This window comes from Chlamydotis macqueenii, chromosome 3 (genome assembly GCF_036417535.1).
Source record: "Chlamydotis macqueenii isolate bChlMac1 chromosome 3, bChlMac1.mat, whole genome shotgun sequence".
In the NCBI taxonomy this organism is placed as follows: domain Eukaryota; kingdom Metazoa; phylum Chordata; class Aves; order Otidiformes; family Otididae; genus Chlamydotis; species Chlamydotis macqueenii.
In genome coordinates this window covers 114,630,604-114,657,049 of record NC_141558.1, presented here as the reverse complement: position 1 = coordinate 114,657,049, position 26,446 = coordinate 114,630,604, and the positions used below count along the sequence as shown (strand labels likewise).

General features: G+C 44.9%; 1 protein-coding gene across 9 annotated transcripts in view; it reads left to right on the top strand.

Moving 5' to 3' along the window:
• Nucleotides 1–9,734: 9,734 nt before the first annotated feature.
• The window catches only part of EHBP1 (EH domain binding protein 1), a 230,576-nt gene continuing 213,864 nt past the window's right edge, over nucleotides 9,735–26,446 (top strand). For all 9 annotated transcript variants that reach the window (XM_086744807.1, XM_086744802.1, XM_086744806.1 and 6 more), the window contains exons 1-2: nucleotides 9,735–9,951; nucleotides 10,949–11,359. In XM_086744807.1, coding sequence (XP_086600933.1) covers nucleotides 11,256–11,359 — 104 coding nt within the window. In that variant the 5' untranslated portion in view covers nucleotides 9,735–9,951; nucleotides 10,949–11,255. The remainder of the gene's footprint in view (nucleotides 9,952–10,948; nucleotides 11,360–26,446) is intronic.

The window sequence follows — 26,446 nt, the reverse complement described above, 5'->3', positions numbered from 1 at the left end:
CTTCTCTACAGGTGTCATTGGGGTGCTTGGCTGGGACCCCACTGCCCCTCCCACGGATCAGAAGGACATGGGATGCCTCTCCTGCAGCTCCATCTTCCCTCAGCTGTCCTAGCCCAGCTCTTAGAAGCTGTTACTGTCCTAGGCCAGCTCTTAGGGGCTGTTGCTGCTGCATTGGGCACACACATCTGCAGGCCACCAGGCACTGCAGAGCGGAGCTTCTGAGCCACAGCGCAAAGAAGCAGCAGGATTGCTCTGCGGGCTGCCGGCTGCTGCAGCCTCCAAAGAGCCACACTGGACCACAGCGGTCCCCCAGCTCTGCTGTCCTTTTTCCCATCTGTGTCACAGCTGGGAAATGACATACCACTCCTACTGCTTCATGGGTTTTGCCTGCCTCCAGGAAAGAGACAACCCACAAGTTCAGTTGGGTTGCTGCCACCTTTGGGCTGCCAGAATGGTGTGCAGATGAAGAGCAAGAGCAAAAGACAAAATCCATACCACTGTCATTTGTGTATCAGAAAAAAGGTCCTGAAACTTTAGGCATTACTTTTTGTCTAAGCTTTGAGCTCATGGATGTCTTAGATTTGGGAGAAGAATGGATGGTGAGCGTGTGGTACACATCTGCTGCCTGGAAAGACTCTCAGGAGAGCAGCTGTGGTGTAATTCTGCACCTGTTCAGGGGTTATTGTTTCTGCACAAGCTGCAACAGCGCAGCATTCGAGGGACGGCTGTGGCGAAACAGTAGTCAAATTTTCTTGTGTTATGTAGGCACAGATGACGTCACACAACCAGCAGTGCAGGCTATTTCACCTGCAAAGCGGAGTGAGAAATGAGCTGGGACTGCCACTCCTGTTAACTGGCAACATTTGCTCCCTTACCTCTTTTCATCTCTATAACCAGGTTTCCATGGCCTGCGGACCCCCATTTGGTTGTACTCTCTGCGAATGTTTTAACACATAGTGCAGGAAATGTTCTGAATGCTATGTCCAAAAATGTGATACTTCAGTGTTGCAGCAGAATAAGTGGCTGGAAAACTTTGGCGCTCCGAGGTGTGCAGAGGCAGGTTCCAGATAACAGCGATCTCCTGTTTTTCTAAACCGGCAACACTTACAGCTCTATTGACAGAGGGCGATTCACACCAGAAGTAAATTCAATATGCATGAAAGGACTCTTGTTCTTCTACAGCAGAGAGCATAAAGAAAGACTGTCAGACAGACTAATCTCCCTCTGATAGTTTTCTTTTCGACATCATTGAACTGTCATTTCTCCTGGGCTTTGCCAGAATGTTTGATATAGCCGTTGTTTCCCAAAAACAGGCACATTTTGCTAGCTTGGATGATACAGGATTTTTTGCCAGGAAGAGAGAGGCTGATATGCCTTTACCAGCCTCTTGCTGTTCTTGTGTAGGTCCTTTGCTGAGCTCTGGTTAGAGATGAAAGGACAGTATCTCGGAGACTGATCAGGTTGCATCTCTTGAGTGCAGCCATGGAATCATTCCCAGCACTTGCCCTGGACTGGGAGCACATTTGCTGGCGTTTTGGGATTCTATTTTTCTGAAGATAAACTCATTTATGCCCCCAGATCTCAAAACTAGTGATTCAAGATGGCCATAGGCACCGCTGTGTTACCAAGCTGCAGTTAGGAAGTAGCCCAAACGAGATATTTCCTTTTTTTTTTTTTATTGTCCCTCTACAGAGCTGGCAAAGCGTTCACTCCTTTTAGGCATGTGTGAAGAGTCAGTAAGATTCCTAAAACTACTCAGAGAAAAAAAAAATTGGAATGTCCCTTCCCAAGACTGTGGAGGAAAGATGTCTACAGCTGAGGACTCACTGAGGAGTCTGCCAGAGGGTCACATGGGGTCCATAGGGACACAGGGCTGCATGTCCTCCACAAGATCTTGCAGAGGAATTCAGTAAAAATGAGATTCTGAAGTGGGGCGAACGTGAGGAGCCCAAACACCACCGTAATCTGGCAAAATGAGTCCTACATCCCATTTGTAGTGAGCCCTAACACTTTTTTTTTCTAACTATGCTTCAGCCATCCACTCCCTCAGTTATCCTGGATATCAGTACCACTGGAGAATTTAGGTTATTACCTTATTATGTCCATTTTTTTTCCCTTGAAAAAAAAAGTGGTTTTGGGGTCCTCAGGGCAGCCAGTGGGTCTGTACAGATCTAGAAGGGGCTGAAGAATGGTGGTCCCATTCTGTAGCTTGGAGTGTCTGTCGCTCTCTGTGTAAGTGGAAGCATCACAAGAATTAGTCAATATTTACATATGTTTTTTCCTAGTGCGGGGCTGCCAGCACCATATAGTAGGCAGAGTTTTGGGCTGTAAGGAATGCTGGTGTATGTGTTAGAAGAGTTTAATGATTGATCACCAGACGGATTTCCGCCCGCACCCCTGCCAGAGCATACGCACCAGAATGCTCTCTTTGCCATCGTACCAGGACCACCTGCAAGAGGCACCTTTTCTGCATGGCACGAGGCTTATTCTGTGGAGTACCTACTAGGGAAACTCGCACCATTTTACGTTGATGAAGCTGAACACGGTGTTGCTGCATGCAGGATTTTGGAAGCTAACTGTCCCCATATTTTCTGACAGTGTGACTTTAATATATACAGGTTTAAAAGTCTACAGGGAGATTAGTGATAACTTAACGTAATATACTCAGTTAAAAATAACTTGCAACACCATTTAAATCCATGTGGTTAATCTGGACACATTGAAGAGCAGTTTCTGACTCTGGAATTACCTAATTTGGCTGTGATAATTTTGTTTCATTTCCAGATTAAATAGAGATATTTATCTAAACTGAGTGGCTGCTGAGATTTTAAAAGTTGGAGCAGGAAACTTTGCAGTCAGTTTTACAACACAATTAATTGCTTGTCCTTTCAAAACTGATTTTCTTCACACCATCTCACCCCTGCCCAAGTCCACAACCAAAGCCTGCAAACACTTGCCCACTCGCATGTCTTTCACACATGGATATGTCCACAGGGCTCGTTTTCATTAGCGATAACTTTGCTAACTATAACTCTTCCGCAGGATGAAGGCCACACCACATATACATATTCCTGCTCCGCACTTTGAGATTCTTTTCATCAAGCACTAATGCCCTACTGTATCATGTTTGGGATTCTGGTTGTACAAGCTGTTAGATACAAATTTGCTCTTGCTCTGGTAGGAGCACTGGTTTGCATAATAGATTGTCTTATCATGTCAAAAAAAAAAGGCCTCCAATTTGATCTGTGATGCTCTGTGCATTGCTAATGTCTGCTCTCCAGGGAAGCGTACCTCTGTTACTGATGGACTATATGGATGGCTGATGGTATAGATTCAAAGTTAACTAGGCGTTCTTTTTAAAGGCGACATATGATAGTATATTTGGGCAAAGAGGAATTTCCTGCATAATCTTTAGAGGCAGCTGTGTTACAGTTTATGATTTTTCTAGCATTTATGCGGAGTTACAGAAATACAGTTAAAAGGCTTCATATTTTTCCAGTTCAGTGTTCTGATTTGCATGTCCAGCTACTCATTTTCTAATAAACAGGATCTCAGTAGAAAAGAAAAAGGTATGGGCTGTACAACCTTCACTGCTTGACCTTCCTACCTTTGCATCTCCAGTTTCCTTGGATGCCTCCATCAAGCATCTACAGCTGGCTAATCAGACATTTGACATATCCAGCGCCACGTAGAACGGGTGTGTGTATCGCAGGTAGGAAGCAAATCTTCCTCTGAACTTGCTCCATCTCGTATTTTCCTCTATAGCTCTTAGGAAAGGGCCTTTCTGTTCTCAGTCTCTATCTGTGGAGAAAGAGTCTCGCCTTCTCACTTGTGCTGCCATACGTATCTGAGATGCTTTTTCCAAATCTTAGCCATAGGTTGCTTCCTGTATTTTGTCTAGAGCTTGGCCCTTTCATTTTCAGCTGTCTCCACAGAGTGTCGGTGGTAGTCTGTGTAGCAAGCAATTAGGTTATAAAAAAAAAGTATATATTAAAAAAGAAGGCCATGTTTACAGTTGAAAAGAACTGTAGAAAAGGAGAAAAAAAATATTATTACAATGAGAAAAAGTGAACAGTTCCAGACAATCAAGGTCATTGTTCCTGAAAGGCATCTTAAATTAGCAGCTGGATTATTTGGTAAGAAATGTGATGTTTATTTTCAAAAGAGAGTGAAAAAGGCATTCTTTACCTCATTAGTGCTGCAGGATGTCCTATACAAGCATAATTGTACTTTGCAGAAAGGCTAGGGAGACCACACAGGAAGGGTACTGAAGAACTGGAAAAGGTACAGGAGACACTAAGCATGATAAAAGATCGTTATTTATGTTGTTGTTATTTATGGACAAAGTACAGGCTGCTTCTTTTTTTTTCTTTTTTAAAATTTTTTTTTAGAAGAGAGAAACTGAGGGCACTGAGAGATGTATGCAATTCTCAAGGATATCAAAAGGTGAATGGCAAAACTCCGCTGCAAGCTGACTAACAGGAGAGGTGATAATAAACTTGGAGAAAGCAGTGCTAATTCTGAGTTTCACAATTCAAAATAGGGAAACACTGTCTGTAGTGTGTGGGTCTCCACCATCAATACCCCAGCGTTTGTCTCACCTCCACAGGCTGAACTGCATTGCGGCTTCTGCATTTCAGGAATGCGGCTCCTGTCCTTGACCTCGTCTGCAGATAAGTACAACATGCCCCTTACTGCTGAGTGGTTTGGGAAGAATTTCAGCCAAACAAGAGAAGGGAGATAAAGGAAAGCCAGGTGAGGATGTTTTTCATCTGCTCTTTTTGAACAAGCCTGCTTGACTTTGCCTGCAAGACCTTGGGCAGTGGGGTTAAGTGGGGCAGGGCAAGGGAGTACCTAGGTCCTCTGGGGTGGCATCACAAAGCTGGTCACAGGAAAGCAACAGGGCTGTGACACAGGGCTGCCACCCAGGGAACAGGCCTTTTGGGTACGGAGCCTGGATGGGAGGCACTCGCTGCCTGGCTGAAGCGTAGCAAGGTCTCACACAAGGGCAGGCTCCAGCCACTGCAAGAGAACAGGAGAATAATGAATCCATAAAAACCAGAGGCGCTGGTGAGTTAACCCAGCCCCTGTCTCTGCAGAGTACCCTTGGCAGCAGAGCTTGCACGAGCTTGCTCTTCGATGGAGCAGGCCCTGGATTTGGAGATTTAACAGGTTGGGTGCCTGTACACTGCTCAGTGCCCTGGGCTGGGACCTGGCCTGGGCTAGGAACACGGCACAGGTAGGCACCAGGCTGGCCTGCCTGCCTCCGCCCCTGCCAGAGCGTTAACAAAGCGTGAGCCCGCCAAAGCGCATCCTAAAATCTGCTTCCTTTGATGCTAAGGCAAGAACAAATTGTGATGTTTTTATGCCTCGTGCCTTATGCGCAGCTGGGAATGTTGCTGAAATTATATGCTTTCATTACAGGCTATGATAGTAACCGGGCTATCCAATTCTGCAGTGTGGGAATTGCCTTTTCTCAGCTGCCAGTCTCAAAGTCAAGCTTTTATTGCACAAATAAAACAGGGTATTCTGCCCCTCCCCCTCCCAAAGTTGTCGCCAATATCTAGCAGAGGGAATATTCAAAACATTTTTCCCTCCAATACAGAATAGCTGTTGGGTGTCATCAGATTATGCGAAAGGACGGCTGAGTGGAATTTTTCCAGGAACAAATAAGAAACAAAAGAAGGAGGATTAAAAAATTATTTTGTTGCTGCATACATTTTTATTATGTGCTATAAGTATTTTTAATTACTGTTGGAATGTGAAGAAACAAAGAAAAAGAGCACGTAAGTATGCTGCCATAGAACTTAGTGAGCATTACTTGTTAGGAACTGAACGTTAAGGCATCACACACCAGTTAGTGCCGTATTGAGGACCAGGAGGATGGTACTTTACCCACATCTGCTGAGATCACTGCAAATTCTCCACTATCGTCATTAACATGGGATCATCAAGCTTTTGATGGGATCTAGAAATAAAAGAAAGTTTTAAAATGTAGCAGGTGAGGGTAACTTCATGTGCATAGCCCATTGCCTCAAAAAGCCAAATGCTCTTGCAAATTTGACATATTCCAATTAGTTGATTTCCTTTGGTGACATTTCTGCAGGCTCATATACAGAAGGGCAGGGAAACTGAGATTTACAATGATAGCTATTTCTAGCAAAGGTCATTTCTTTATTGGTGAACAACGTGTCCTTAGTCATGCTGATGACGAGGCGTTGAAGGATAAGGGAGAGGCTGTACAGCTTTAAAGCTTAACAGGCAATAACATAAATAGAGCATAGATCATCTTTCTGCTTGGACCATGAGGCTTGCAATCCACTGCCATCAGGCCAAAGCCAGGGAGCCGGAGTCAAAATCCAGGAAAAGAAAAAATAAATTGGTATTTCTGAGGAGATTGTGAGGGAGGCTTCATAGAGGGGGAAAAAAGGGAGCCACAGAGCATGAGGATGTATTTTTGGATAGTAAGGGTGTCCTTGGTGGAACCAGCTGCTTATAAAGAATCGGGTCAGGTTGCTCTGGGGACTCCCTAGTCAGCCCTGCCAGCTTCCCAATTTGAGCAGCTCTCAGCATCCTGCTCCGTGCCATTTCCAGAATGACACAGATGAGGGCATGCCCAAATACCCACAAATACACTTCCTCAGCTGTCATTCCACAGGCAAGGAAGGCAGCAGTTTTGACAGGAATATAGATTGTATGATACACATACGACACCTTTAAATAATAAAACAGCATCTGCCTGTTCATCACATAATTATTTTTCCTGCTTGCAGAAGAGAAGGTCTTTGACACAGTACATAAAATGATGTGTCATTTTCACAATCAGGAGGACCCTTCTGGGAGTCATGTGGGAAGTTGTTCATAGGGCACTTTGGTGTAACCAGCTTTGCTTGTTTTCACCATCAAGCTCATAACAGTGGATTAAGTGAAAATGTGACTATTTGCCTAGATTTTGGCTCAGATCCTGAACTGTGCTCTATAGCCGAGCTATGGTTTCTGCTGGATCACTGACACAAATCAGGCTTACGGCTGGCAGGACCAGTCAAGAGATCTTTTTGACATAGCAATGAAGTAAACACAGGGGTTCCTCCCTGATCCATCTGAGTGCTCTGACCAGGGGAAGGGGTATGGGGTTCTGCATCCATGCCCTTGCTAATCCCTTTTTGCCAATTGTTGGTTCCTTTGGGCTGTGAGCTGCCAAAAGAAGTTACAAGGGCTTTCGAGTTGGTCTGATCTAGGACTCAGTCTGGTAACCTGAGAACGCTGCAGTGGCCTCTAGCTTCCAATCTGCAGCTGAAGATCTCGCCCTTCTTTCCAGAGCAATTGCTCACACCCTTTGAAATCTCCTCAAGCTTTCCCCAAAATTGCAAAAGTTGAGGATTACTACTCTTAAAATCTGTAAAATAAATAATCTGTAGGATAATTTCCTGTGTTACAATTCTCCCCACACAACAAAGAAAAAATAGCCTTACACTGTGTACTACTTAGGCCTGGTGTAACTTGAATCCGAAAGCTATGAAGGAAATGGAAAATGTTAATAAATAATGATGTTTGAAACACAAGTCACCGAACAAACCATCAGACCTTCTGCATTTATTCCACAGGACAGAAAACATCTATCTCAGTTTGAGGAAAATAAAATCTTGGCCAAAGACACATCTTAGGAATTAGCCTGGATGCTGCACAGTATTCAGAAGATAAATCAGAGAAGCTTACATATTAACTCATTAACTCATGCAGAATAGAGACAACTTTTGAAATAAAATCAGTACGACTGACTACTTGACATTTCCCTGGTATGAGGAACCAAGGATCTCCTCAGGGCCACTGGAATTTGAAATTACCTTGTTTGATCCACTTCACAGCTGCCAGATTTCCATCTGGTATTTTCCAAGTCAGAACCAAGTATATGTGTGCTCCAGACTGCGTGTTCTCAGTCTGATGTGTTCTGGAAATCCTGGCCTCATTTCCCAAATCCTAAGCAGGTGATCTGCACTTAAAAAAACAGTAATGTCTCCCTCAAGTGTGTTAGAATTACTCTGTGTGTGCAGACCAGCTGCAAAACTGGGACAGAAATCTTAAATCTTCAAACTGTAACTTCAAAAATATTCAGGAAAAAAAAAAAAAAGAACATTACTGAGAAAATCTGTATGAGTAGTACAACTGTCTTTCACATTCCAGTGTAACACTTTAAGAAGGAAAATCACTGCCTCTTCCAGAATGGCTCAAAATAGGTTGAAAATGCATGCCCTCTGGCAGCTCGGATAAGTAAATCTGTCTTGAGAGAAGGCAAAGGAATGAAGACTAACACATTGTAAGCAAAGGGCTGACCTTTTTAATAGACCAAATATTCACCCTCTCTAAAGTAACTTAGTTCAGCTTTGGCCTGTGGCCGTCCACACAGTCATTCTCTCCTTCCACTCCAGGCGCCGAATGCTGGCAGCCTCTGCCATATGCCAGCACAGAGAGAGAGAGCTGAGGGAAGAGGAGGAAAAGACTGGGATAGGGAGCTTCCTAGTCCATGGATCAGGCTTGGACTCCATTGCTTCATCATGGAAAAGAACTCAGAGGACTGCAAAGCCCCGAGGCTTTGATTTTGCAGCCACCCTCAGACCTCCTCTGCATTATCTTTCCTGTTTCCCTGTGCTTCCACTTGAGAGCTGGCTTAGTTTCTTCCTTGCCCGGCTGGCAGGTTTGGGGTTAGCTCCCACAGCACCTCACGCAACCACGTTATCCCGACTCTGGGATCCACTTCTTGCCAACGGCGCCTTGGGACCTGAGACTCGACGCACCTGCACGGGTGTAAGGAGAGGCTTCGGAAGGCAAGGGGCCCAAAGGCAGCGTGGCATTTTCTCCCTGAGCCGGAATAAACCACCATTTAATTTGAGATTAATGTCACAACCAAGGGCGCACGTCTGGCTCCCGTCACCCCTTAACGGCACGGTGCCAGAGAAGCGTCCAGCCGGCCCGGCGGTGGGGAATTCCCACCCTGCTCCCACGGGGATCACCCCCTCACGGCTCCCTGCTCCCCTGCGAGCACTGTTACACAGAACGGCGCGGAACACCCGCGTCCCACGGCCTGCGTGACGCTCACGGCGCACATAACCAAGTCAAACCAGCAAATACCGCCCTGCCCGCGTGCATTTCTTATTGAACCTCCCGTCCCCACAAGATCTCCCGGGACAAGGAGGACCGGCCGGCCTCCCTTTGCCCTCGGCCCCGCCGCTCCTCCCGGCCCGGGAACGACCCCGGCCGCTCCCGGAGGCCGCTGCCCACCGCCGGCGCCGCGGGGCCACGCCTCTCCCCTGACAGCCCGCTCCTCGCGCCGCGCCCACCCCGCGGCTTTAGGAAGAGGCGCCGCCAATCGCCGGACGCTTTGGTACTGACGGGCGGCCGTTCGCACCTATCGAGTAGCTTCTTCTGACAAGAAACCCCGCCTCCTCGGGCACTGCGGCCAATCAAAAAAACACTGGTTTGGGGGCGGGAGAAGAGGGCTTGCGAGCCCCGTCTTTCCCCACTACCTTCCTCTCTCCACTGCGCGAGGATCGCCCCTTACGCCCGCAGGTGATGGACGCGGAACGGCAGTCAATGGGCTGCGGAGGGCGCGCGGCAGGGGCCAATGGCGCGGCGGGGGCGGGCCGCGCCGGGCGGCGCGGGGGGAGCGGCGGGCTGGGCCGGGGTGAGGCGAGGCGCAACGCCGGCGGGAGGGTGATGGTGGCGGCGGCGGCGGCGGAGTGAGGCGCGGCGGGACCCGGGCTGGCTGTGCCGGCCGGCGGGGCGAGGGGAAGCGGCGTGTGCCCGGCGCTCGCCATGAGGCTGCGGGAGGACGGGGACAGCCGCAGGGCGCTGCCGCGGTAATGGGCAGCGGCAACGCTGCCTCCTCGCCTGTCTGTGCGCTGCCCAGCGCCCGCGCCCGCCCGGCGGGGGCCGCCCGTGAGGAGCCGGGGGCAGGTGAGTGCTGCGGCGCGGAGGGGGCCGGCCGCGCTGCCCTCCCGCTCCCCCCTGCCCCTTGCTCCCCGCCGCTGGCGTTTTAATTTTTGAACCTCAACGGCCCCGGGTTAGGGGGGGGCTGGGTGACAGGGGCTGGAGCGGGGGGCTGCTCGCCCCGGGGCCCTGTGGGGCTGGCCCCCTCCGGGGGAAGGTCCCTGCACCCCGGGTCGCCCCCGTGCCGGCCGTGCTGCCGCCCTGCCCTCCCTTCTCGCCGGGAGCGGCCGCCTTCGGCTTCCCCGTGCTCCCGAGGAGGAGGCTTTTCCCCCTGCGCCCGCCTTCGGAGGGAGAGGACCCGTGGGGGTTTCTCCTCTCCCGTCTCTCCGCCCTGCTGAGCGTTTCTCCCTTCGGGATGGAGAGGCGTTTCCATTTCAATATGATGCAGCGAGGAAGATGGGGCAGCCAGGGCTCAGGGAATGCCCCTTCCCCTTTCATCCTCCTCCTTGCCCTAGCGCAGGCATTTGGGTAGTAACACTCCCTTGGCTGTGCCTTCTCCTTGGAAGGAGAAGTGGGAGCGGGAGGTGTGTGTCTGTGTGAGGAAACAACTGTTACACCTTTTGTCATCAAGACAAAGAACTTGGCTGCATCCTCCTGCATCCCTCCGTCTGAGTGCTTACTGGCAGCACCTCAGCCCCTTTGCATGGCTTCCTGGAGATGCTTCATAAGGATTTAGTGTGGCCCTGACCTGCCCTTTTTTGTTGTTGTTGCCAGTTATGATGGTGCTGATAAAAGGACGTGTTGATATGTTTCCAAACAGGCTCGTGGTTTGCATTCCTGAAGTTGCTGCAGAATTCTTAATTATTTATTTAATTGGAGGGAGAGGGGTTTGACAACAGGAAAGGGGTATGTTTTTGTGGTTTATGGTAGTAGTTTCAAAGGTATGAGATCACGTGCAATTGCAGCACTGTAGTATGGAGTGTATTAACCAATGCTTTCTCCCCCTGTCTTATTTGTCTTCCAGTCCCGCAGTCTCCACATCATCTGCTGTGTGAGGAATGATGATTCCATGAGAGAACCTCCTTTCAATTACCTGTCTGCTCCTATTGCATACTGCTCCTGGCCAGTGATGAGCCATTCAGCTAGACTGGGATTTACCATGAAGAAGGGAGAGGCAGAATATGAATTGTAGACATCCCATCAAGCTCCTTGTGCACTGTTTTTGCTGTATCTCTGTATAAATCTGCTAATATTGAGCACACACACTCTTAAACCTACGTTGGTATTCGCATAGTTGTTACTGCGTAAGAGAACTGGTGTTTCTCACCATCATGGCTTCAGTTTGGAAAAGACTGCAGCGTGTTGGGAAACATGCTTCCAAGTTCCAGTTTGTGGCCTCTTACCAGGAGTTGATGGTCGAGTGCACCAAAAAATGGTAAGAAGTGTTGCTGCACAGATGGTGGAGTAAGTTGCTGGTGCTGAAATAGGAAGGATGTTGCTAAATTTGTATTGTTTGGTGTGCGTGCATTGGTTTTGCCTCCTCCCCTTGCTTTCTCTTGCCTGCCTGTTGCAGAAGCAGCTGTGTGGGGTGCTTGCTTTGCTGCATACTTATCTTGGACCTGTTGGTTTTGTTCTGTACTCCAGTGTTCTTAGCTGGCATTGTTGTTAGGATGCTGAGGATGATGCATTTATTAGCTCAGCATCTGTGACTTAGTGGTGCAGTTCTGGTTGTTCGTTTTGTGTTTGTGTTTTGGGTTTTTTTTTTTGTTGTTGTTTTTGTTTTTTTTTTTTTTTTTTAAATGTTTCCTAAGAGCTGTTTTCCAACTTCCAGCTCAGTTCCTGGTGCTGAGTGTTACCTGCTGGCACTGCTGTTAGCTGACTTGAGGGATTTGAGATCACTCCTGAAGCTGATGTGTTTTACTCTGGGTTGGAGACCTATTTCAATTTTGACTTTTTTACCTGATGCTGTCTCGTCTCTCCTTCTTCTTGTCCTTGTTCCTTTTCATCTTTTAATGGAAAGAGGCAAAAGACAGATCCTTGGGCACTGTCTTGACGTATTTGTTTAGTCAGACAAGAATTTTTTGCAGTGGTGGTCCAGTTGGATGGCTTTGGAGCTGACTAGACAGCAGTTAGCAGTTAATGGTAGGGGTCTGGCACATCTTTCTTCCTGTGCAAAATAAGCTTAAATAAATCTGCTAGGGAAGACTAGAAGCAGCTTTTAATAGTCAGGCAAAGACCTCCATTATACAAATACTTAAGTGCTGTTTTATATGTTTGGAGTATTGATATTACTGACATAATTCCTTGCATTAGTGTGAGCCTGTAGTGTCAGGGGACGAAGAAAATACATTCCAGACCTCATGGACTGAGACGTTCAAATTGCCTCGTAATAAACTGCAGCCTCCTTTCAGATACTTGGCCCTTCTTCTTGTTGGCAAGTTTGGCACTTGCATTGGCTGCTTTCACTGGTTATGAGTAATTGCCTCTACACATTTAAATTCTGTCTCTTGGAGTTGGAAATCTCTGTCAAATATACTGGAAGGCTGCTCGCTGCTCTATCTTAAAGGAACACTGACAGGTTATTTATTTATTTTTTTTTTAACAAGCTATCTTCTTGCCTAAAATATTTTGAAAGATTATTAAGAAACAGAATTGTTTTAGAAGTTGAACTTGCTTTCACAGAATAAACTACAAATAAAAACATTTTAAAAGTTGAAAGAGGCTGTCGTGATTATCTCATAAGATCTACTGTCTAGTTCAAACCAAAGAGTTTTCCACAGTAATTTTAGTTTATCAGGCTTATTTCAGCAGTTGTGTTTATTGCTTTTTATGTTTTATTTGCATAAACTAGCCTGTTTTGGCTTTTGTTTTCACTTTGATTCACTCCTTGCTTGAGAATTTGCAGAATGCTTCAGCACTAAAGTATGAATGTTGCAGGGGAATGTTCAGATTGGATCTGCTGCTAGCTTTCACTTGATTTAAGAAAGTCACAGACAAAAGTTCTCTTGTGAGCAATCTTGTTATTTTAGAAACAACTAGCTTATTGTTTAGTCATAAACTAGAGTGCCCACCTAGCAAAATGCCCGTGTATGGAATAATGCAACAGCCTTTCAAAAGCCCAGATATGCAACTAATTTTTTTAAAATTAGGTTGTCTTTCTAAACCTTCACTTTTACATTCTTGAATTTAAATATAGGCAAGATCAGTGCTTGTGTTGGTTATGATGAAGCAACAGTATGGTGGTGAAATGTGGATGAATTCTAGGAAAAACAACAATAGGGAAAAAACATCGCTCACACAGTCACTTGATTGTAGGCTTTTCTATTTGGCTTCCTCTTGTTTGGAGAACCTTAACAAAAATGTTCTGTAAGTATGCAAGCTAAAATAGGTATTTCTGCCATAAGTGGAACTCCTGTATGAAACAAAAGGGTAAATATTTATATATTTTGAGAACCTTCAACTAAGTCTTTCCTTAACTTTGGAGAAGATACAGTTTTGCACGTGCTGGCAGAATCGCTGCTTCCTCTGTTTCTAAAGCTTGTCTCTGAGTTTGGGCCATGTGAGAACAAAACAGAAGAAATGAACTCCATATGCTGTTCTTGCTGAAAGCGCTCATTATATATTAAGTGTCAGTGCTGTAGTCTGTAGTTTGCTTGATCAAAATGTAGTAAGCAGTAAGTTATTTTAATGTACTGGCATTTTAACAATGCACTGTTTCTGGAGGAAAAGAATGCTTCATTCATGTTTTAAAGTAAATGGCAATGCAGTCATGAACACACTAGGACTGAGATGTGTCTGTGAGCAAGGATTGTGCGTGACCAAAACAGGCTGGGTGCCTGTCTGACAACTGCTCTCTTCTGTTAGGTTTACATTTGTCTAACTTGAGAAAATGGCTTGCGTTTTAGCCGGTGAGGGATCTGGAGCACAAGTCTTATGAGAAGTGGCTGAGGGAACTGGGATTGTTTAGTCTGGAGAAGAGGAGGCTGAGGGGAGACCTCATTGCCTTCTACAACTACCTGAAAGGAGGGTGTAGTCAGGTGGGTGTCGGTCTGTCCTCCCAAGTAACTAGTGATAGGACAAGAGGAAATGGCCTTAAGTTGCTTCAGGGAAGGTTTAGATTGGATATTAGGGAAAAATTATTTACTGAAAGAGTGGTCAACCACTGGAATAGCCAGCCCAAGGAAGTGGTGGAGTCACCATCCCTGGAGGTGTTCAAAAAAATGTGTAGGTGTGGCACCTGAGGATGTGGTGGTGTTGGGTTGATGGTTGGGCTTGTTGGAAAAGTCCTCAAAGATCATCCTTAATTATTCTATTCTAATCTAATATTTTTGTAACTGATTGGGTGTATTTCTGGTTGCTTTAATACTTGTATTGATTTTTTTTTTTTTTTCTTAGTGTTCAAAATAGCTCTTGCTTTTGTTTCTGGAGTTATGATGGCTGTGTGGGAAGGAGCGACGACTCTGGTGTTGCTGCTTCGCTCTTTAAAAGGATTATCTCTAGATACAGCAGCATTTTTCCAGCACAGTCTGAAACTCCCTTTGCTTGCTTTTTCTGCTGTCTGTAATTTCTGAATCTTTACCCTGTTAATGACTAAAGACAGACACTCCCAGATTATTGCTTTTCATTGGTGATGCATTTGGAGGGGACAGGCTGTGATGGAGTGCCCAGTGTTGTCACTGTTTCATTAGAAAAACCTTATTTTCAGGTAATTAACAGGACTAAGTCACTTCTGTGGCATTCTGGCTGCTCCCACTGACCCAGACCTAATTATTGTGGCTGCTCAGTACCTTTGAAAAATTGAGCAGTTAGGTCATTTAGAGCCTTTCATTAAAAATAAATAAATAAGTGCAGTCTTAATGTCTAATATGGGTTAGTGACTCCTGCTACTGTGAAAAAGTCATGCTTTGCATTAATCATATAAGCACTTGATTTTTTTGAAAGGCGCTTGCTTGGCAGTGCTGAGGTGTGTCATCCTCCGCTTGCCCTTGGAAATAAGCTGGGGCAGCGCAGGATTTTCCACTCAGCCTTGCCAGTGAGCTGTGGTCCTGGCCTGGAAAGACTACACATGGTAGGAGAGAGTTAATTTAGTCCTTATCCTCAGCGCAGAGCCATTGAGCAAACCCAGAAATCAGTCTCTTGCATTTTGCAGACTTCTACAAAAAAAAAAAAAAAAAAAAAAAGTGCTGCTCTGTGCTGTTGGAGCAGACTGTTGCTGTGTGGGAGAGGAGTGTGCTGGGCATCGCTGGCAGGTGTCATGCTGTGTGACTTGCTCAGGAGACCCAGTTCGGTTGCCTGAACACTGGTGTCTAGCGCTGTTTAAGATGCCTTTGGGTTTCCTGCCAGTCCAGCTGCCAGTTTGGAGAAGCCCAGGTCTCCTGTTGATCCTGTGTCAAGCCACGCATCTCTTGTGTACCCTGGGGCTTCTCAGCTGCTGGAGGCCGCTGTTCAGGAGGCTGAGTCAAGGCTTGTCTGAGGCACAGGCTCAGCAGAGGAGCCCCGTAGGAGGAAAATGCTCTTTTGGACCAGAGATTAGTTCCAGTACTTGGACCTGAAGCTGTGATTGCTCTTACAGAGCTGCTGAAGCACCTAATGCTGAACACGTGAGCTCTCTAGGATAGCTTTTATATTTCCTTATTTTTGTGTGATGTCTCGCAAGTCAGAGACCCAACAGGAGCTTTTCGTGTAGTATTGACCTGTTTCCCCAGAGAATGGCCTAACTTACAGAGTTGATGTTGCCAAGTTCCTAATATGATGCCTGTTAGATGCTTTGTTAGCGACAAAGCTGCTCACCTGAATGTAGGAGCTAACTGCTTGAAAATGCTGGAGAAGAGTAAGCATAAGGAGGCTTTTCTACAGGATTTGCCATTCAGTAGTTGCTTTAAAGATAAAGAAATGTGTTATTTTTTACAGTGTTTGTAATTCCTGTCTTCTGTATGAACTGCTTGGCTCTTAAATCCTACTTAAAAAGACAGCGAGCCATGATGTTCTAAAAGGGTTAAACTTTTCTCGTATGCTGCCTTAACTGAAGACAGGCTTCATTTCCATGAGGCACGTCACCTATTTTTGTATCAATTAGGTATGGTCTGAAGTAGGCGCTGTATTTTCAAATATACATCTTTCTCTTTTGGAAATGAAGTAAGGCTTAATCTTTTTTTTTTTCTTTTCTTTTTTTTTTTTTTTTCTCCAAAAGGCTTTAGCCATCTGTTTTCCTCATCTATTGTAGTTTCGTAACTGGATGCTGCAGGAATTTTAAGATTTGGCATGCACTCTGCATGGGAGAGAAATGAGCTTTTTGAGATTCCACGGTTCACACCAGTCTGGTTGCTGCTTTCCAGCAAACTCTTCAGTGCTGAAGGCCACCAAAAGAACTGGAGTTAACTGGTTGCTGTAGGAATCCTCGAGGTCAGGCTGTCAGACTGCTCAGTTAATTTCCTTGCTTTGCATGGTTGTTCAGAGGGGATTTTGTGAGCACCTAAGTGCTTTTAATTGTTAAGGATGATCGCATTGAAAGGTGTGACAAAGAGATACTGTTACGGGTGAATTAAGGATCCCTTAGAGTTAGTTTTCCTGTGAACTGTGCTTTTGGCTGTGGGCTTGCTCTTCTGAGTTTTTGATTGCATTTGCGTGTTAGCCATGTAGGTGTACCGTAACGAGTATAGCTTGTGCAAGGGAAGTGTCATGCAGTTTCTGCTGCTTCTTGGCTGCTTTTCCCCTTCTCAATTAAGTTATGTTCTGTCTTCACATGCTTCATTGAGATCTCTGGTTCTACACCATATAATCGCCATCTGAAAATGCTCTTCAGCATTTTCTTCACCATCCTTTTTCAGTTTTGAGTGGGACTTTTTGAGGGCTTAAATTGTGTATCAAACTTACTCTTTCCGAGTAATCGCCACCAGCTGTCTTAGAGGTCAGTCTTGTCCCTTACTTCCTGTAGTTAATGAAAACACTTATTGTCTACATCCAAAAGCAGTTCTGTTCTGTCACCTTGCATCTCGCTCCTCTTGATATCTGAAAGAAAATCCTTGATTTCAGAAATCTAGATCTGCTCCTTTGGGCTCTCTGCCTGACTTCTGCCAGGAGGTTGTCCTGACTCTTTAACAGCAGCTGCTTTCGTTCCCTACCTTACCAAGCTAGCCTCCTGGCCCCTTTTATAGCCTTACATCTGTTCCACAGACCACAAGTTAGGGATTTCTCATCAAAATTTTTGGTTGCATATTGTGCTGTGAAGAGGTACGGGTTTGGTAGGAGAGGTGTGGGTGTATGTGAAGTCTTTCTTGCTGCTAACTTTTTTAGATCGTCAGTGTTGCACACTTACACACATTTTCTATTTGCAGGAACTCTTTGAGAGTATTTGAAACTGTGTGTCTAGTTCCTAAAAGACTGCATTGGTAGAAGCAGGTATGAAGTTTAGTGTCTGTAAGGCAGAAAGATCTGGATTTGTTGTAAATACTTGCTCTGAATTTTATTTGTCTTTGGGAAACAGAACTCTTTCCAGAAATTCCTTGATATAGTCACTGTCCTAAGAGTAACAAAAATAATTGTCTAAAGCAGAGCACAGAATCATAGAATGGTTTGGGTTGGAAGGGACCTTCAAAGGTCATCCAGTCCAACCCCCCTGCAAGGAGCAGGGACATCCCCAACTAGATCAGGTTGCTCAGAGACTCATCCAGCCTGGCCTTGAACGTTTCCAGGGATGGGGCTTCCACCACCTCTCTGGGCAACCTGTGCCAGTGTTCCACCACCCTCACTGTAAAAAATTTTTTCCTTATATCAAGTCTGAATCTATCTTCCTCGATTTTAAAACCATTATCCCTAGTCCCATCACAACAGGGCCTGCTGAAGAGTCTCTCCCCATCTTTCTTGTAGGCCCCCTTGAGGTACTGGAAGACCGCTATCAGGTCTCCCTGGAGCCTCCTCTTCTCCAGGCTGAACAGCCCCAACTCTCTCAGCCTGTCCTCATAGGAGAGGTGCTTCATCCCTCTTATCATCTTCGTGGCCTCCTCTGGACATAGTAGTTTTGCATCCAAGCTGTAGACAAATCTATTCTAATGGTCTGTCATTCATTCATTTAAAGAGGTGAGGATGTCTCCTTGAATAAATAAAATACAGTAACTTACATTCTAATACGGCTTTATTTTTTTGAGAGAAAATTTCTGTGTGTGTGTGTAAGTTCCTCATAGAACTTTACAAATAAAAAAAAACCTGGCTCTGTTCCTGCAGGCACTTGTGTTGCACGCATACAGTAAAGTATGTGTACTGTGCCTGTGAACGTGGTAGACTTGAGCTGCAATAAAAAAATTCTTTTCAGGATTGGATTTCTGTGAATACTCTTTTCAGCTCTTTGTATTACAAGGTTCAATGAAATGAAATATTATGACGTTGTGTAGGCCTCATCTGAGCTGAGGCTTCAGTCTCTCAGACTACTTGGGCTGTATAGTGCCAGTTTGTTGCTTCAATTAGTTTTTAATTGGTTAGAGGGAGATAAAGTCCCTTTCACAGTTTAGTGTGAATAAGGAGAGAAGGAGGAGGAGGCTGGTAAGGTTGACTAAATCTGAGGAAGCTTCTTATAAAACAAACCCTTCAGTTACTGTAGTAAAAGCATTCTGCTTGGGTGGCTTTCTGAGAATATGGGCGTGGGGAGGGGGGGTGTTTGTTTACTTCTAAAAGCTTTCCCAGTTTACTCTGGGTGGAGTGTGTGAAGTGTGTGTTTGTTTCCCTTGCCCCTCTCTCTCCTTTTACTCCCTGGGGTAAAAGCCGGCGCTGGCAGGCTGTTTGCTACCTTGCTGTGGGACACTCCCAAGCCACTCTCTGCACCAAGTCTGGTCTGCATGCCCTGGAGTGGACTCTGAAACACAGGAACTATGCAGCTGAACTTTTGTTCCTTGTTGTAAGATATGCACACAGCAGCAGGGTAAATAAAGCCGTCCTTGTTTCCTTCCTCTTGTTGCCTTTATTTGAAAAATGTATTTCTGCAGCGTACAGTTTATGTAAGTGCACCAGAGCGTCACACATGGGAAGCTGTAGGTTTTGGCCGTTGAGGTATAGGGTAGTTATGGCTCATAGCACCTGGAAAGGCATGGCAGGGACTTGGGAACTGTGGGTTAAGCAGGAGCTAAAATTAGCAGAACCATAACTGATGTTGCTGTTGCCTGAGGCTCTGACTCATGGGGCTTTCTGGGTTCCAGAGTGGAGCTGAGATGTCGCGGTCCCTTAGCAGTAGTCTTTGCCCTGAAGCAGAGGTAAGGCTGCCTGGTGTGTTAGTGCTAACTGCCATCAGCTTCAGTTCAGATTTGTAAGGTGAGCCTGAACCGCAGCAGTTGAGGAGTGTATGCACAGCCCTGATGCTACAGGGAGGAAAAACTGCCAGAGGGGTGAGATGAGCCACAGCTGTGGGCCAGAGCATCTTAAAGTGCTTCAGCTAAATCACCCGGATCCTGAGTCAGTGCCCTGTGCTGTCACTGTAGGGCTTCTAAACACACGAGCTTTTGAGATGAATCAGAAGTGCAGGCTCTTCTGAACTGTAGTTTCCAGCTGCCTGCAAACCTGAGCAGCGCAGAAGTAATTCTCATTTGCCTGTTGAGGTTCTCTTTGTAGTGGAGAATTGTTATTGGGGGTTCTTTATTTCTATTTTATTGTTATTTAAGGAGACTTTATTGAGGATTACTCTAAAGCTGTGGCCAGCCTCTGCAGCTGCTTAACTGTCTGCAGCTGCTGAACTGCAGTCTCTGTGGCTCTGTGTATTTATTTTAGCACAAACTGGTTTCGGGTTTTATTTCATGTGCACACTCAGTCTCCTGCAGTCGTTCTCTGGGCTTTGTTTTGGGTGAGCTGCTGTATCAGAGCCTAACAGCGCGCTAGCAGATCTGATCTTTCTTTTCTAATGGATCTATTTTGAAAAATTACTCTGGTGCTGACCAAACATCACAAGGGAAAAATAATTTCTAGTTACAGGGACAACTGAATTAAAACAGTTGGAAACATTTAAAAACCCTATGGGATCACGTCAGTTTTGACTCCCATATTACCGTGGCCCACATTACTACCACTTGTTTCCTTGGTGCTGTCTCCACAAGCACCTGTAATGACCAGTTACCCTCCGCGTCCACTGCCTCCTGGTTTTTTTTTTACCCAAGAAGTAGTATTTGCTTCCTTGCTGCTCTTTGATGGGTCAGAGTTGTCTGGGGCTGCCAGATGGGTGGCACTGGCTGTTGCAGTGGGAGATGTCTTTTCCTGGGTGCGCAGTTTTGCTCGGAGCATGTATTCATCTCCACCTGTTGGGACAAGCCTCATCACCTTCCTTGTAGTCCAGGCAGACGAGAAACCTTCCCTCAGTTGGCTCTGGGCTTTCCATTAGGTATGTTGCTGCTTGATGCCCTAAGATGATAGCTGTCTTGAACTTTCTTCTGGGCTAAGACTAATGCCTGTGCTTTAAATCCAGTGTCATAAACTGACTTTCTCCTCCCAGCTGTGCCTGGGAAAGAGTATTTGCTTAGCCAGTACGGTTAATATCAAAAGCCATATTAAACGATGTAATTGGAGAATCTGGACCATTGAATACAGTTGGCAGGACATTGTATGCTGCCACTCAGCATGCGCTGTGAACTTCCTTTACTTTCAGTGACTGCTCATTAAGTAAACTCTGAATCCCTTTGTTTATGGCAGTACATAGGAGGAGATTTAAAAGAACAGAAAGAGCTGTCAAAACAGCTTAATTCTCTTTTCCAGCAAAGATCGAACTCAGCAGCCTGTAAATTTCCCAACCAACCTGTTGCTGATTGATCGGTGGTTTGTTAGCAGAGGACTTAACCTTGACAGCTCCTGGTAACACCTGACATGATTATAGCTGTGGAGTCAGAGCTACGGCCGTGTTGGCAGGAGGGTGAGTCTGTTTGGCTGTTCTTAGATGCTTGGCTGTATTTTTCTTCTGGATGTACGTACTGTCTCTTGGAAGACTGATTTAGTGGTTTCTCTCTTCCTGTAGGTAACCTGAGCAGTAATTGTATAAAGCTGTTGAAAACTTCCAAGAGAACAAGATTTTTAATTCCTTTTTCTCTTCAAGAGCAGATCTTAACTGGATAAAGTACTTGGAATAAGTGTCTCTTAAGTTGAGCGAGTGAATTTTCATAAAATGTCCCCTTACATTCCTTTATCTTTGACATGTAAGAAAATGTAAAGAATGGGAAAGTCCTGACCCATTTTTTTCCACCACTTCCTTTCATACCGCAGAAAGCAAAAGAACAGCGTTACTTGGTTTTGAGACATATTTGGGATGGTTCCTGTTTATTGTTAACACTTTTTAAAAGATTTTTTTTTTTTTTAAATACCTATGACCATGGTGTTTTCACCTCCCTTTTTGGGGATTTGTGTATGTAGAGAAGAGAATTTTTGTGTTGTAGGTTTTGCTTCTGGTTTTTCATTTTCTTGTTAAAATTATTTACTTTCCTCCCATTAAATGGCTGCTCTAAGGGTCTGCATACCCTTTCAGAATACCAAGACACAGACAATCTTAAAACATTAAAGGAATTATTTTCTTTCCCATGGATTCCTTTTTTCATGTAGTAAATGGGATTCAATTTTTTTTTTTTTTCCCCATTTTGAGCTGAAAGATGACCAAGAGAAATGTTATCCTGAATTCTCATAGTGGCTGATGTAATCCTGTGATTTTTTGACAGAAGATTGAGGAAATGTGTGATCACCCATACTGCTAGTGCCTGAAACGTGCCTCCTTTAGTCCATGGCTACAAGATGGTCCAGTAGAGAGTGGGGAAAAAAGGCAACTCTGCCCCCGCACTTCTCCTCCCTCTTTTCTGGGGTAAAAATGCTACACCAACTGGAAGCTAGCTGCTGCGCCACAGGGGAGTGCTGGAGCGTGGTGACACAGAGAGCCTGGTAAAGGATGCTGTGAGGGGACTGCCCCTGACGTCTTCTGCTACCTGTGAGCCTGTGGCAGCCTCCTGTGCCACACTGCCTTGTCAAAGCCTGTCGTACCGCCACACCAACACCGCTGTCCCTTTTCTAGAGAGGTAGGACAGGCCTTTTCTCTGGGCACCCAACTCTGTTGTGGTTGATGGGGCCGTGCTGTCAGTGATTGCGACAAGTTAACTTGCTGTGTTGCTGTTTTTGAACCTTGAGCTTCTCCCTTATTTTTAGCTTTGCTTCATGGAGGAAAAAGGTCTCATGTGATGTTAAAATTTTCTGTCTGGCCAGCAGATTCAAAGTTTCAGCAGACAATTTCAACCAAAGCTTATGGTGGTGGAAACCTCCAGCTATTATTTCCATGGGTTTTGTGACAAAGGGCCTCTGGATAGAAGGAGAGGAGTCTTGGTCAGACCTTATGGCTGCAGGTACAAAACCTGTAACTCTGCTCCTTATTAGACACTGGAGAATCTGCAAGGGTGAAGGCTGCTGGCAGCCTGACCTCTTTCCCTCTGCCTGGAACTGTGGATCTGTTTGAGTTTGTGCTTCCACACAGCCCTTTGTGTGAGTGTATTTTTGGAGCAGGGAGCTGCTAGATACATTTCTGTGTTTCTCTGCTCCCCATCTGTTACCGTAGCTGCCTCCTGCTCTAGCTGCCTCTGGAGAAGCTGTATCGCAAGGGAAGATGGCAGTGAAACAGGCGTGTTACCTGTGCTTCCAGTTTGTGGGTTACCCGCTCCTGGTGCTTGGTGTTCATCTTATCCATCATCGGGAACTTCTGTACTGCTGACAGCGTGGTCAATGTTGGTGTAGTGCCACTGCAGATGATAGTCCAGCCCCTTGTCTGCTTTCCTATTGCTGCACAAGGAATGAGGAATACGGAAATTTTTGCCTATAGATTCAATCTTGTTGTCTGGAATGGGCCCTAATAAAGTATTTACAATGCACAAAGTCTGCTTCCTTCTGGAAAAACAAAAATGCTGACTTCAGTAAATAAATTTATCTCAGACAAATTTGTTCTTGGGGAAGTAGAGCATGTACTGTAGGGGGAAAAAGAATATTGCTTCTTTCAGCAACAGCTGTTAAAAGGAGGGTGCTTGCTTGATTTGCAATTAATTATGAAGTCAACAAACTGTAATTTAAAAAAGAGAATAATCTTGAGCTACTCTTGACTGTAGGAAGACTGCAATTTACCCTAACTTGTTTATGTCCACCTCATTGTGAGAAGTGTCAGTGTGTGATTGACAAAACCCTGTTAATGCCTGGAGAAGGAGAAACCTCCTGCCTCGTTAGCCACACAGAGTGGATTTTCTGCCCTCCTTTTCCTTCTATGCTGTGCCATAAGTGGGCTCAGACGAGGCTCAATTAGGTTTGCCTCAGGTCTTCTCCTGTGTGGTTACTTTATTTTTTGCCCTAGGAAGCCTTTAAAAATGGTTTCAGCTTTTTACATGGAATATTTGCCTGCTGCATTTCAGCATTGCTTAGGGATGGGCAGGACCGATGGTGAGGTGAGCTGACAGGGAAGCAGGGGCAGTGAGGAGCAGAACTTGTGGCTTTTCTCCCTGTCCAAATGTCTTCTGGTCTGCCTGTATGGGGTATAGCAGGCAGATCCTGCTGGGTTTGGAGATACAAAAACAGTAACCTAAATACAAACAACCTGTGTGCAAAGCAAAAATAATTATTTCAGAGAACAGCTGTGGAGCCTTCTTGTGTTTCTGCCGATGTCATCTCTTTGGTTAGCACGAGTTTTATTGTTGGAGTCTTTACTTCTTATACTGAAGATCCTTCACAGCAAAGGAGAAGTTAAAAGTGGTGGCGAGATGTTTCTGGAAGCTGGTAACAAGGAACAGAGAAGTCTGTCAGCTGTGCATAGTATGTACAAATATATAGTTCCAGATGCGGTATGTATAAATAAAAGGAATCTATGTTGTTGAATCATCTTAAGAGGAGGGAAAGACTAGATGCTGCTGATGAATAGCAGAAGGGGTGGCTGTCGCTGGTAAGGGACAAATCTTGGCCACCCTTGGTTGCTCCCAGGTGTGCTGTGGGGCACATGGGCTGAGCAGGGCCAGAAATCTTGCTTCCCTTACAACCTCAAGCCATCTTGCTGGTAAATTAAGTAGCTTTGAAATACTGAAGTATCTCCTGTTACTGAAATCCCAACATTACTCTGAACCCCAGCCTCTTATTCTCCTATGGAATGCAATTCCTTTCAGCTGTAATCAGATTTTTGTGTTTTATTCGGGCAGATTTTTACCTGGTCTGGGTCAGCAAACTTCTTATGGCAAAATGTGCCGACTTTAAGGTGGGAACTTAGTGTGTCACGTTGAGCTTTCAGAGTTGATTTTGCTGAGCAAGCAATATGCGCATACGTGTACTTGGACCTCACCTACATGCAGCAGCTCCGCTGTTTCACTGTACCTTTGCAATCCACGTCACACAGCACCTATTCTTTCCTCATAGGCAGGAGGCAGCAGTACAAAGGACGTTATCTGAGATGTTTTCATGAAAATAGCTGCGCAGTCAGTTTAAGCACTTCTGTAGCAAAATAAAGTGCATTTATATTTCTGATTGTACCAGAACAACTATTCCCGTTGGGAGTAGCTTCCCTAGTTGAAGTAGTTTTGTTGTCACAAAAACTGTCCTGAGCAAGCCTTGATTATCTAAAATGTTGTTGTGCCTCTGCTTGTGTTAAGGAGAAGTAATCCATCGTTACTCTCATCTCCAAGTCTGAACCCTAAACCCGGCAGTACGGGTCGCAGGACGGGACAGGTGCTGCCTTCGGTGGTGTCTGCACAGCCATCACTGATGGGAATAAAACTGAGTGAGGCTTTGCTCAAACATAGATCTTAATGTTTCACTTTCATGGTTCGTAATAGTCACAGTTCTTTCAGAAACTGTTTTAAAAGGGAGGTTACATCTTCTCTTAGTGAATGCTAATTAGGATTTCACCTCTCTTTGAGTAACTGCAATAGTAGCAATCATACTGTTAAAGAAGAAATCTAAATTTAAAGTGTTCCAGGGATTCTTTTTGTGCTGAATGAAAACAGACTGCATGATTTAAATACTTCTACCTTTAAGACACAGATAGAAAAAGTCTGGCTATTAATATCGTATGATGTTAAAAAAAAGTTCTGAGTGCATTTGAAAGGGATTCTTTTATAGCATTTCATATTCAAACGAAGATTTATAGCTTTGTAAATAAAACTGCAGTATGTGTCTGGCCTTCCTCGGTGTAATTTGACTCAGTTCAGATTGATGTCCCGATTTCTTCAACCTGACGCATCCTTACGTTGTCACCATGTTTTTTCTTCACTGGATCTGTGTAAGTTGTTTTCCATGTTGGTGTCACACGCCGGTTTCCGAGTGGCTGATGTGGAAAGGGTAGGAATAATGCAGCATATGCAAAAAGAGTGCTTCTATGCTCTCTTTTGGTGCATTTATGCACCCCTCTCTCATTTGGTGCATTTGGGGACAGTTACAGGAGGACAAGAACTTATTTACGGTTGGAGCTTTTTGAACCAATATTGTATCAAAGCATGATTTCTCTCTTTATTTGAACCTGGGAAGCTGGTTTTGTACACCTGTGACTGTGGGAGTTTAATTTTTTTTCCTATCCCAAGGCAAGTTCCCAGTCACAGCAAAGAAATTGCATATAGTGTTCTCTCTTGCTACCCAGATGTAGCCAGAAGCTGCAGAGTAGGTTTTTTTAAGAGTACTGAAAGTAGAAGAGCTTGCAAAACTACATAGTGTTTTTCAGTTACTAGAAGTAGTAGTAAAAGTTTGGGTTTGTTTTTTTTTTTTTTTTTTTGTTCCTTACATAAATAATTCATTTGTTCAGAGCAGACTTGATAAATTCTGTGCAGTTTTTTTTTCTACGTAAGTGTTTTGGATTTGGAGAGGGAAATAAAGTCTTTTTGCTTCTCATTCTACTGGTGAGTGTGGTCTAGTGGTAGAAACAACAGAAGTCAGAAAATCCTGGTTCCACGTTAGGCTTTCTTTCAACATCCCTTGTAACTGCAGACAAGTAATCTTTTCTATCACTCCCTAATTTGTGTTCACAAATCATCTTCCGTCAGCTTTCCTACAGTTTTATGTCCGCAGTTACTTATAAGTAGGATTTATGTCTCCTGTTAAAGGCCAGAGGTGGAAGCTCTCTGTTTGGTGGTACTGACATGAAACAACTGAAAAGACACTTTTTCCGCTGTGCAGAAATAAATATCAAATGCTGACAATTTCTCTGCACAAAAATTCTGAACAGCTCTGTTATTAATCCAGTCTGACAAGACTCTAGTGTGATGGAGGAAAATGATCCCCATTTTATATCTCTGAAGCTGAAATACAGAGAAATCGTCCAGAAGGTGCAAGAAACCTTCTCTGTACTAACAGGAATTGTATGAGTGCGGATGGTAGCAAGACTGTGTAAGTGAAGAGGAAATTGCAAGTTGTACCCTACAAACTGGAAAGAAAGAGGGGGCAGTCTTCTAAATATAAGTCATGTTAATAATGACGTAATTTGCAAGTGTCTTTGGTCATAGTGGAAACTGGAAACTGGCAAAACATTGTGTAGAGGTAGAGCAGGACTGGTGAAGCAGAGGACATGAGG